Consider the following 13,313-nt stretch of genomic DNA (forward strand, 5'->3'; position numbering starts at 1 on the left):
TTGAACCTGGGAGGCAGAGACTACAGTGAGCCAAGACTGCGCCACTGCACTCCAGTCTGGGTGACAGCAAGAATCCGTCTCAAAAAAAAAAAAAAAAGAAAAGAAAAGAAAAAGAAACTGGTTGTACTCAGTGGTTCATGCCTGTAATCCCAGCACTTCAGGAGACAGAGGCGGGAGGATCACTTGAGGTCAGGAATTTGACACCAGCCTGGCCAACATGGTGAAACCCCATCTCTACTAAAAATACAAAAAAATTAGCTGGGAATGGTGGTGGATGCCTGGTCCCAGCTACTAGGGAAGCTGAGACAGGAGGATCACCTGAGTCTGGGAAGTGGAAGGTTGCAGTGAGGCAAGATCACATCACTGTACTCCAGGCCTGGGTGACAGAGCAAAAACCTGGTCTCAAAAAAAAAAAAAAAAGTTTGAAACTACCTTCTTAAACCAGAATGAAGGAAAAGGTGCTAATCTCAAAACCTCTGAAAATGTGTAGAATCTGTAAAACTAAAGTTACAATATTCCAGTACTATACTTTATTCTAGTTGATGAAGTCATAGTCCACAGAGGTACAAGTTAACAATTCTGATGCTCTTGTATGTGCATACCAGAGGCTCTAGGGAAGAATTCCCTCTTTCTTTCTTCCACCTTCTTGTGGCTGCTGGCATTCTTTGGCTTGTGGTCACATCACTCCTATCTTGAAGGCCAGCATCTTCAAATCTGTTTCTTCTTCACATAGCCTTCTGTGTGTGCAGTGCCCTCTACCTCTCTCTTATAAAGACATTTGTGATTACATGGAGGGTTTAGGATAATCTCGTCAAGATCCTTAACTTAATCACAACTGCAAAAACCTCTTTCCCAAATAAGGTAACATTCACAGGTTCCAGGGATTAGGACCTATTATCTTTGGTAAGTATTACTCAGCCTACCACAATAGCTAAAACAATTCTGAAAAAGAAGAATAAAGTGAGAGAAATCAGTTTATCTGATTTCGAGACTTATTGTATAGCTATGGTAAATAAGACTGCATGGTATTAAAGAAAGGACATATATGAATGAAACAGAATAGAGGACCCAGAGATAGACCCACACAAAGGAGCCCAAATTATTTTTAACCAAGGTAGAAGACAATTTATTGGAGGAAAGACAGCCTTTTCAACAAATGGTACTATAACAATTAGATATCCATAGGCAAAAAAAAAAAAAAAGAATCTTGATCTAAGGCTCACACCTTATATAAAATAATATTAAACTCATGGCCAGGCACAGTGACTCATGTCTATAATCCCAACACACTGGGAGGCTGAGGCAAGAGTATCACTTGAGGCCAGGGGTTCAAGACTAGCCTGGGCAACACAGTGAAACTCTATCTCTACAAAAAAATTATAAACTAGCTGGGCATGGTGGCACATGCCTGTAGTCGCAACTACTCATGAGGCTGAGAAGATCACTTGAGCTCAGTGGTTCAAGGTTCTAATGAGCTACAATCGTGCCACTGCACTCCAACCTAGGTGACAGACAAAGACCCCATCTCAAAAAAAAAAAAAAAAATTACTCAAAATGGATCACAAATTCAAACAGAAAATGTGAAACTATAAACTTAAAAAAAAATTAAGCATTCAGGATCTAAGGCTTCTGTGATGGTTAACTGTATGTGTCAAATGGGCTGGGCCACAGTACTCAGATATTTCCATTATTCTGAAAGTTTCTGTGACAGTGCTTTTTTTTGGATGAAATTAACACTTTTAAATGTGGACTGAGAGTAAAGCAGATTGCCCTCCAGAATGTGAGTGGGCCTCATCCAATCAAATGAAGGCCTGACTAGAACAACAGACTGACCTACCTCAAGCAAAAAGATATTCTGCCACCAGACAGCCTATCAATTTGAAGTGCAACATCAGCTCTTCCCTGAGTCTCTAGCCTGCCAGTCCACCCTGCAAATTCTGGACTTCATGCATCACTTAACAACGGGGATATTTTCTGAGAAATGTAACAGTCAATTTCATCTTTGACTTTCACAGAGTGTTCTTACACAAAACGAGATGGTATAGCCTACTACACACCTAAGTTAGATGGTATAGCCTATTGCTCCTAGGTTACAAAATTGTACAACATATTATTGTACTGAATACTGTAGGCAACTGGAACAAAATGGTAAGTATTTGTGCATCTAAACATAGAAATGAACAGTAAGAATACAGTATTATTATCTTCTGGTACCGTCATCATTCATGCAGTCCATCATTGACTGAAATGTCATTATGCGGTGCATGACTGTATACACACACACATACACAACCTTATCAGTTCTATTTCTCTGGAGAAGCCTAATATAGCTAGAGTTCTTATACTTGATATAAAAGCATGATCTATAAAAGGGAAAACGGATAAACTGGACTTCAACAAAGTTAAAACTAGTTCTTGGACTTAACACAAAACCATGATTCCACACAAGGAAAAACCAGTAAACAAGACTTCACCAAAGTTAAAAACTTGTGCTCTGCAAAGACACTACCAAGAAGATGAAAAGGCAAGCTACATGCTGGGAGAAAGTATCTGCAAACCATGTATTTGGCAAATGGCTAGTATCTAAACTATGTAAAAAAAAAACTCTCAAAATTCAACAGGAAAAAAACCAAACAATCCAATTCGAAAATGGGCAAAAGACATGCAGAAACATTTCAATGAAGAGGATATATCAATGGCAAATAAACATATGAAAACATATTCAACATCAGTACCCATTAGAGAAATGCAGATCAAAATCAAAATGAGATTACCCACCTATCAGAATGGCTAAAATAAAAAAATAGTGACAACACCAAATGCTGGTGAGCACGCAGAGGAACTGGATTACTCATACGTTGCTGGTGGGAATTTAAAATGATACAGTCACTCTGTAAAAACACTTGGGACTATTTTCTAAAAACTAACCATGCAACTACTTTATGAACAGCAATTATACTTGTAGGCGTTTATCCCAAAGAAATGAAAAGTTATATTCACATAAAAACCTGTACAGAAATGTTTATAGCAGCTTTGTTTGCAACAGCCAAAAACTGGAAACAACCTAGATATTCTTTTATGGATAAATGGTTAAATAAACTATGGTACATCCATACCATAGAATACCACTCAGCAACAAAAAGAACAAACTATTGATAACACACAGCAGCCTGGACCAATCTACAGAGTTATACTGAATGAAAGGCCAATCCCCAAAGGTATGATTCCATTTATATAAAATTCTTCAAATGACAAAAGTATAGCAATGGAAAACAGATGAGTGGTGATTGGGGTTAAGGAGGGTAAGATGGGAGGGAATTGGTTATGGCTGTAAATGGGCAACATACAGGATTCCCGTGGTGATGGAAATGCTCAGCATATTAACTGTACCAATATGAAACCCCTGATCGTGATATTACAGTATAGTGTTGCAAAATGCTACCACTAAAGGTAACTGGATAGAGGGTACAAGAGACCTGTCCAAATTATTATTATTATTTTGAGACAGGGTCTCACTCTGTTGCCCAAGCTGGAGTGCAATGGTGCAATCTCGGGTCACTGCAACCTCTGCCTCCTGGGCTCAAATGATCCTCCCACCTCAGCCTCCCAAGTAGCTGGGACTACAGGCACATGCCGCTACACCCATCTAATTTTTGTATTTTTTGTGGAGATGGGGTTTCGCCATGTTTCTCAATTTAGTCTTGAACTCCTGGGCCCAGGTGATCCTCCCACCTCGGCCTCTCAAAAGTGCTGGGATTACAAGCATGTGCCACCACACCCGGCCTCCAAATTATTTCTTGCAACTGCTTATGAATCTACAATTCTCTCAAAATGAAAAGTTTAATTAAAGAAGACTGATCAGTAGTGATGTAAGTCAGGAAAATGAAAACCTCCTAAGACAGACATAGGAGCTGAGGGTGTGATATCGACAAGGAAGGGGCTCGAGACTGGTTACAGAATGTATACATAAGTAAAAATTCATCAAGCCATACACTGAAAATTAGTAATATTTACACCCTTGCTATGCCCGAAAAAAAAATTATTTAAATTTGGCATCTGATTATTAATCTTGTTGGCTGTGATAATTGTATAAATTATGTATAAAATTTTGCGGGGTTTTTTGGTTCTTGTTTTTTAGAGTCGAGGTCTCACTATGTCACTCAGGCTGGTCTCAAACTCCTGGCCTCAAGTGATCCTCCCACCGCAGCCTCCTGCATAGCTGGGACTACAAGCGTACACTAAAATTCTTTTAACTGCCTTGTAAATGTATCAACAATGAAACCATGAGTATCTTTAGCAGAAACAGTTTGGGTGGTGTGGTGGAGCCAGAAACCACACTGGAGAGGTTATCATGTGAGTGGGAAATGAGCAAGTGCAGAAAAGCAAATACATATCAGTTTTTCCAGGGGTCGCCGATAAAGGTAAAGGAAGATAAAAGATGCTCAGACGGGAAGGAGGAGCTGAAGAAGAGCTTTATTAAGATGAGAAAAACATGAGCAAATGTAAATGCTGAAAACACCTGACAAACAACAAGTCTAAATCCATATGAGCACATTACTATAATCTTTGGCATAAGGTATGTGAAATGTGGGAAGAGTGAATATGAGGAGAATGTTCTTTGATTGCATAGGAAACACTTGCATTGTACTGGGGGAAAAGAGGACTGTTGATACAGGTGTATTTATAGATCTGATGGTGGAAATAATAACAGAAATAACAACAATAATAACAATGGCAGCTATATTTTATGGCATACTTATTGTTATAGCCAGTCCCCAAGGAGGCTCCTCAATGATCCTCAAATCCTGATATGCACACCCCTGTGTAGTCTCCTCCCACACAGAACAGGGCTGAACTGCACAATCAATAGGATATGACAGTGGGCAATTTCAAAGATGAGGACTAAAGGACAATGCAGTGTCTACCACGTTCTCTCTGCTCCATCTGAAGAAAACTAGAAACAACACACAAGCAGCCATGAAGAGGCCCAACTAGCCCCACGTGAGTGAACCATCTTCGGAAGCAGCCCCTCCAGCCCCAGCCTTCATTAGGACTGCAACCTCAGGAGACATCCCTAGCCTTCGGAATCACCCAACTAAGCTGCTTCTGATTCAGTGACTCACAGGAACCAAGTGGTAATGTTTACTATTTTAAGCCACTCGAATTGGGGGTAGTTTATTAAACATCAATAGATACATAATGCATTTATTATGTGCCTCAAGAACCGTGACCCCAATTTTTAAATGAAGAAACTAAAACACACAGAGGTTCAGTAATTTTCCCCAATTATCACACAGATGGCAAGTGATACAGAACCAGATTCCAATCTAAAGCCAGTACTATTAACCATGTGCTCCCCAAAGCTGAAGTCGTTTCCATCCCATGGCTTTCATATTTACTGTAAAGTGGAAGGAAGGCAAGGTTATCTTCTCATGAGAGCAGGGGAAAATAAGTGAAACAGAGAACCGAGTAAAATGAAGAAGGTCTGAAACAGCTGCCATGGAGAGTTAGGAAGAGGGCTGGCTGGAGAAATCTAATAGGATTTCCAAACAGTGTTAAGGCCCCAGGAGAAGTTAGGAGCCATGGAACTCCAGGGCAGTGAACTTAAGATGACTGTAATGAAAAAAACATAGGATTGCGTGCGTACATAAATATAAAATGTAATTTGAAGTGTGAAATTGTGGTGATGGCTGGATGGAATCCTGTGTCTTTCCTAAGGCCCATTAGTTCCCTGAGGAGCTAAATATAGAAAAATTCCAGGAAAGACTATATATTCTATGTCAGAGTATCACATAAAGACTGAACAAAAACTCACTAAGACACGCGATGATAAACTGACAGAGGTACTTCACATAGCTTCCTTGATCTCAAACACTAGAAGTTTTTCTAAAGTCTTCCCTTTTTCCTATTTCCATTCCAAAATGTCACAAGAAAAATTACAACCTACAGAAAGAATATACTTCCATGACAATCAGACCACACCTAAGGGCACCCCTCGCAATTATTCACAGACTTGATGAATAATCTTACAACAGAGCTTCAAGCCAAAAACTCATTAATTTTTAAATTCACTTAAAGTTAGACTTTTCAAAATATTTTCAAGTTTCAATTTCACGTATGTACTTTTAAAATGTCTTCACTTCACTTGAGAAATAAAATGGCATAGATCTAATCTCAAAAGAAAGGTTTAAAAAGAAACAAAAAAAGCCAGGTACAGTGGCACACACCTGTAATCCCAGCTCTCTGGGAGGCCAAGGCAGAAGGATCACTTGAGCCCAGGAAGTGACCAGCCTGGGCAACATAGTGAGATCCTGTCTCTAAAAAAAAAAAAAATTTTTTTAATTAGCTGGCTGTGGTGGCACACACCTGTAGTACCAGCTACTGGGGAAGCTGAGGTGAGAAGATCACTTGAGCCCAGGAGGTAAAGGCTGCAGTAAGCCATGACTGTTCCACTGTATTACAGCCTGGGCAACAGAGCAAGACCTTGTCTTTAAAAAAAAAAAAGAACCAGGAACACAGAAAAATTTTTCCAGGCTAATACTCAGTGAAATCAAGTGTGGATACTTAGACACTTAAGACAAAAGTTAGCAGTTAATATTCCAATGACATCTTTCCTCAAATAACCATTATTACCTGAAGACTTCTTGGAACCAAGTCAAAATGGGTACAGGTAAAAAAGAGTAAAAATTTTTTCTATTAGAAGAAATATCATCACTGAGTAAATTAAGTAAATCCCCTCTGCCTTATACATAATCAATAGAGAAAAGGGAAAAAAAGTTTCCTCATTTAAAGTAGATCTAGTCCTGTCATGGTATAAGAATAATTATGAAAACCAAAGTGACCCTTTATGAACTCCACAAGTTATTTCACATATTTTCTAGATCTCTAAATCAGGATAGAACCCATGTACTCTGAAAATACAAAGCAAAACAAGTCTTAACTCTTACAAATATTTCAATTAAAACTATAACTAATATTTTCACTAGGGTGGTACAGTGTTTCCTCATTCTATTTTTAATCTTACCCTTATCTGTTCAGTGGAGCTGCTGCTAAGTTCATCACCAGATTCAGAATCTTGATGTATTCTTTCAGAGCCTTCTCCTGCGGAATCACAAGATTGTTCCTGGGAGAAGCTAGTTTTCTCTACATCCAAGAACTCTGGACCGGGAAAATGACCAAATGAGCGTGTCCTATTCTGGCTGGAAACTTTAGGAGAATGTGAGTCATTGTTAAACTTTCCGTTATTATGGGTCAGGTCCAGGCTTAGGTTGACAGTCTGACCTTGATTATAACTGGGTCCAAAATTCTGATTGGCATCACGAATAAGACCTGTTCCTTGAACAGATGACGATGGCTTTCCGAAACTTGAAAGCTCAGGCAATTTGTTCACATTTTCTGTTGATCTCTGAAGATGCAAACTCTGCATTATTTTCGTGGAGTTATTTGGCAGACCAGCTACCTGCTTAACAGGTGGCATGAGAGCTTTGCGCGTGACCTCCTTCACATACTGGGCTGGCACATAAAACGCTTTGGAGTTTTCATCTGGCTTGACTTGCCACCAGTCATCATTGGTCTTTTTCACCAAGATGTACCGCTCCCCTTGTTTTATCACAATCTTTCTGTCCTTTGCTTCATATTCATAATCATATTCCACCTCAATATACACTTGTCCTGGAATAATCTTCCCACTTCTGTCAGCCATTTTTATTCAATAATATTCACCTCTCAAAAAGGATGTTATACCACATTATGGCTTTATGGCTTGTTGGATGAGTATAGCTGTTTTATTTAAATGGAGAAAGAGAATGAAGAAAAAAGTTAATGCAATCTGGATTTCGTATTTACTCACAAGCATCATACAGTATAGGCCATTTAAAGAACATTACTTCAAATCTCAAACCCCAAAAAGCAAACATGTGTCTACTGTCATATGCACTGCCACATTAAAAACACTTTCATTCTAATTGTAATCTACATTTTTCAGTCACTTATGACCAAAACAAAAGCCAATAACTGGAACAGTAAATATACACTAACCAGGTAGACACAAGAGTTGAGAAGAACTTTCCTTCCTTTCATTACTCCCTCAAACCTCCTTCACCTTCTTAGAAAGGCTCACTAATAACTAATATGCATTTACTTTCATTTCTGTACCAATTCCAAAATATTTTAGTACCTCCTAGAACACGGCATTACGGGTTTAAATGATCACTGCATCCTCACATCACTACAGCATGAGCCAGTTCCCACCTGTTTGGGGATGAATTGTGTTCCCCCAAAAGACAGTTCAAGTCCTAACCCCAGGATCTGTGAATGTGACTTTATTTGTAAAGAGGGTCTTTGCAGGTGTAATCAAGTTAAGACAAGGTCATATTTGATTAGGGTGGGCCCCAAAATCCAATGACTGGTGCCTTTATAAGTAGAGGGAGATTAAGGGCACAGTGGCTTACACCTATATTCCCAACACTTTGGGAGGCTGAGGCAGGTGGATTGCTTGAGCCCAGGAATTTGAGAGCAGCCTGACCTACATGGCGAAACCCTGCCTCTACAAGAATTACAAAAATTAGCTGGGTGTGGTGGCATGCACCTGTAGTCCCAGCTACTTGGGAAGCTGAGGTGGAAGGATCTCTTGAGCCCAGGAGGCTGAAGTTGTGGTGGACCAAGATCACACCACTGCACTCCAACCTGGGTGACAGAGTGAGACTTTGTCTCAAAATAAAAAGAAAAAAAGGAGAAGGAGATTTACAGAGAGGAAAGCTACAGAGGGAGAAGACCATCTGAAGAGAGAGGCAGAAACTGGAGTGGAGTGAAGCAGCTAAAAGCCAAGGAACACCAAGGACTGCTGGCAACCACCAGAAGTCAGGCAGGGGTGAGGAAGGAAGGGTTCTCCCCTGGAGCCTTCCGAGGGAGCACGGCCCTGCCAAAACTGATTTTGGACTTCTAGCCTCCAGACCAGTGAGAGAATAAAAATAACTGCCTGCTGTTTAAGCACTCCAGTTTGTAGTATTTGTCACAGCAGCCCTAGGAAACTAATACATTCAACCCAATGCTCAAGGATCCTAAGGCAAACTGAGATTTACCAAAAATGTGCAAACCCAAGGTTCCATAACAACCTACTAATTTTCTATAGCAAACAAGTACTGAGCATATTATTCTACACTACAGGTGTAGTAACCATCATTCTCCTGAGGATAACAATCTTCTCTATGACAGATAATGCCTATAAGGCCAGGTGGTAAGTCAATTAGTCACTGATACAATTTTGTTAACTGAAATTTACTTTCTAGACAAACTACTTGACTAACAAATTTAATACAACACATTTTCAAAAAATAAAAAATTACCTTAGAACAAGGAGATCTACACCAGTATCACATTTAAACCTGTAAAAAAATAAATAAGTTTATTAACTCAAACCAAGATCGCTGAAGACTAAGAATATAATGTTGCTTACATTTTTAAAAGCAAAACTTTTTTATAATAGCTATAAGGAATCAGGAAAGTTTTATACATCAAGATTGTGGTCAGCACCACCCTCCAAACACATGCAAACACAACCACCAACAGCCACTGAGGCTGGCTTTACCACTGCCCTCTCCCACTGCACTTCCACACTGTCTCAAACTTCATTTTGTACCTTATTTTTAATTCTGACAAGCATCTTTCTAAACTTCTGATTATACAAGAAACATCTCTTCTATTATAAAACTGTGAGGATGAAATAACTGTTTTTCAAGTTTATGTATTGAATGGGTAAAGAGAATAAAAACGTATGTTAAAAGTTATTAGGTGTCCTAATACATTTGTCCCCTGATTACTTCCTAATTATTTTATTTATTTTTTTATCTTATTTATTTATTTTTTGAGACAGAGTCTCTGTTGCCCAGGCTGGAGTACAGTGGCATGATCTTGGCTCACTGCAGGCTCTGCCTCCCAGGTTGAAGCAATTCTCCTGCCTCAGCCTTCCAAGTAGCTGGGATTACAGGCATGAGCCACCATGCCCAGCTAATTTTTGCATTTTTATTAGAGATGGGGTTTTGCCATGTTGGCCAGGCTGGTCTCGAACTCCTGACCTCAGGTGATCCGCCTGCCTCAGCCTCCCAAAGTGAGGGGATTATAGGCATGAGCCACCGCACCTGGCTATTTATTTTCGAGACACAGTCTCACTCTGTCACGGAGGCTGGAGTGCAGCTGTACAATTTGGGTCACTGCAACCTCCGCCTCCTGGGCTCAAGCAATTTTCCCACTTCAGCCTCCCGAGTAGCGGGAACTGCAGTTGCACACCACCACACTCTGCTAATTTTTGTATTTTTTTAGAGATGAGGTTCCACCATGTTGCCCAGGTTGGTCTTAAACTCCTGGGCTCATGTGATCCACGCACCTCTGCCTCTCAAAGTGCTGGGGCTGCAGGCGCGACCTCACCCAGCCTACTTACTAATCTTAAATAGGATAAAATACCTTAACAATGGAAAGATGTGGTAGCATAAGCTTAACCAAATGATCAAACTTAAGAGCACTAATGCGACCTGACAAGATATGCCTATGTGATGCAATAAAACATACACAATGTCACCTACGTTATATTCTTGTCAAAAGCATGTTTCACCTTAAGCAATTATTAGAAAACAATCAAACAAATCCAGAATGTGAGACATTCTATTAGACAACAGACCTGAACTCTTCAAAAAAGTACTGTCAAGGGAGGGGGATTCTTCTAGACTAAAAAAGACTATTAATACATAATAACCAAATCTACTTGGTGGTCCAATAAATACCTCAAACTTATCATATCCAAAATGTATTCCCATCTCTACCCTACCCGAGCTCTGCCAAATATGCTCACCCCATGGTCTCTTCCATCACAGTAAACAGGAATTCTGACCTTTCAGACGCTCAGTCGTTACTTTCATGCATTACCAGAACACGCTAGTCACTATGTGCTTTGATCATTTACCTATACAAATTTTTCACAACTTTTCAAAATTTTACCCTGAAATGCTTATCCTTAGGTGATTTTTTTTCCAGGAAAGTAATAAAATAACTTAAGAAATATCTTTGAAGATACAGAGATGAGCGAGGGAATATGCAGCTACTTTTCAAAAGGTTACAGCAGCTCAGACATACTATAGTTAGTTAGACATTTATCCCTAAGAATGGAGAAAAGAAGGATGAAGAATAACAAGTGAGCTGTATGGTTTCACACTAGTGGGAGAGGAATTGTGGGGCTGGGGACAACAATGAGTTAAAGGCCAGTCCACGTTCAATCTCTTTCACTGCCAGGCTTTAGGACTACACCTTCCCCACAGTGACTACAAAGATAAGTATGAAGGAGGAGTTAGGGAGAAAGATAAGGAAGTCAGTTTCACTATGTTCAACATGAGACATCCGATCTAGAGTTTTAGTTAAAGGCAATGAGAAGTAGGAGGGCAAAGGAGATGGATAAGTGGTCAAAAGGTATCTCTATAGAAAAGGTGGTTAGATACCAAGGCAGGTAAAATGAGCAAGAGTGGAGACAATGGGATAAAAAGTAAGAGCTGAGATAGATTTCTAGTCAATACCGGGGTGAAGGGTGGGGAAACAGGTTGGGAAGCTCCAAGAGAAACTATTAAAATTATAAACATGCAGAAAGCCACATAGCAGGAACTACACGTTACAATCCAAGGTCTAGGAAGAGCCACATAAAAATGAAAGAAAAGAACTTATTATAAATTATTGATTCAGAAACAATGAAAATATTAACCCCTTGTTAGACATATAGTTTACAAATATTTTCTCCCATTATATAGGTCATCTCTTCATTCTGTTGACTGTTTCCCTTGCCACGCAGAAGCGTCTCAGTTTGATATAATGCCATGTGTCGGCCGTACACTGAGCTCCACAGAAACAACGCCAGGGCAAGTGTGAGCCAGAAAGGCACTGAGCAACTCTATGCCTTGATGAGGAAAAATAACTGAACATGGGCAAAGATCCAAAGAAGTCAAGAGGCAAAAATGTCATCATACACATTATTTGTGCAAACTTGCCAGGAGGAGCACAGGAAGCACCCAGATGGTTCAGTCAGCTTCTAAGGGTCTTTCTAAGAAGCGCTCAAAGAGGTGGAAAACCACGTTTGCTAAAGAGAAGGGAAAATGTGAAGACAGGCAAAGATAACCCTGGCCCATTATGAAAGAGAAATGAAAACCTACATCCCTCCTAAAGGGAAAACAAAATAGAAGTTCAAGGATCCCAATACACCCAACGGGCCTCCTTTGTTTGGCCTTTTTCTTTTTCTGTTCTGAGCATGGGCCAAAAATCAAAGGTAAACATCCTGGCCTATCCACTGGATATACTGTAAAGAAACTGGGAGAGCTGCAGGTGACAAGCAACCTTATGGAAAGATGGCTGTGAAGCTGAAGGAAAAATACAAAAAGGATATTGCTGCATACCAAGCTAAAGGAAAGCCTGATGCTGCAAAAAAAAAACACGAGTCATCAAGGCTGAAAAAAAAAGCAAGAAAAAGAAGAAAGAGGAGGAAAATGAAGAGAATGAGGAAGAAGAGGAAAATAAAGATAAACATGAAGATGATGACAAATCAGTTGGTTCTAGCAGGGTTTTTTTTTTTTTTTTGAAGAAAGAATTGAAATGTAAGGCTGTATAAGATTTGTTTTCAAACTGTACAGTGTCTTTTTTTGTACAGTTAATACACTACCAAACATGTCTTTAGATAGCCCTGTCCTGGTGGTATTTTCAATAGCCACTAACCTTCTTGGTATAGCACGGGGGTTGTAAAATGGCATGGAAATTTAAAGGTACTTGGTGCACAGCACAAATCAGTTACTTATGGAGATGGTAGTTTCTTCATCTTCAGTTGTTGTCTCTATGCAGCTTACATGAAATAACTGTTCTGTTAACTAAACTAAATACCACTCTGTAATTGCAAAAACAAAAGCTGCAGTTGTTTGTTAAAATTCTGAATGCTTCTAATACAATTTTTTATTAAGAAAATAATAATAATGCCATTTGCTATTTTTGCTTTCGTTGCCTGTGTTTTAGAGGTCATATCCAAAAGTCCTTGCCCAGACTAATGTCATGAAGCATTTCCCCTATGTTTTCTTTCTATAGTAGGTTCATAGTTTCAGGTTTTATATTTAATTCTCTAATTAAATATAAAATCACTGTTTTATATGGTGAGAGATAATCTAGCTTCATTCCTCTGCATGTCGCTATACATCTGACAAGGGGCTAACATCCCAAAAGGATAAGGAATCAAATAACTCAATAGCAAAAAAAAAAAACAAATAATCCAATTTAACAATGGGCAAAAGCCCCAAATA

At 39.4% G+C, this 13,313-nt stretch overlaps 1 protein-coding gene across 10 annotated transcripts in view; it reads right to left on the reverse strand.

The window, feature by feature from the left end:
- ARHGAP12 (Rho GTPase activating protein 12) overlaps positions 1-13,313 on the reverse strand; it is a 128,268-nt gene that overhangs the window by 94,548 nt on the left and 20,407 nt on the right. For all 10 annotated transcript variants that reach the window (XM_034930255.3, XM_063607327.1, XM_034930260.3 and 7 more), the window contains exons 2-3: positions 9,345-9,383; positions 7,025-7,779 (exon numbers count right to left, since the gene is read on the reverse strand). In XM_034930255.3, the coding sequence (XP_034786146.1) occupies positions 7,025-7,702 (678 nt within the window). In that variant the 5' untranslated portion in view covers positions 7,703-7,779; positions 9,345-9,383. The remainder of the gene's footprint in view (positions 1-7,024; positions 7,780-9,344; positions 9,384-13,313) is intronic.

This window comes from Pan paniscus, chromosome 8 (genome assembly GCF_029289425.2).
Source record: "Pan paniscus chromosome 8, NHGRI_mPanPan1-v2.0_pri, whole genome shotgun sequence".
Lineage (NCBI taxonomy): Eukaryota > Metazoa > Chordata > Mammalia > Primates > Hominidae > Pan > Pan paniscus.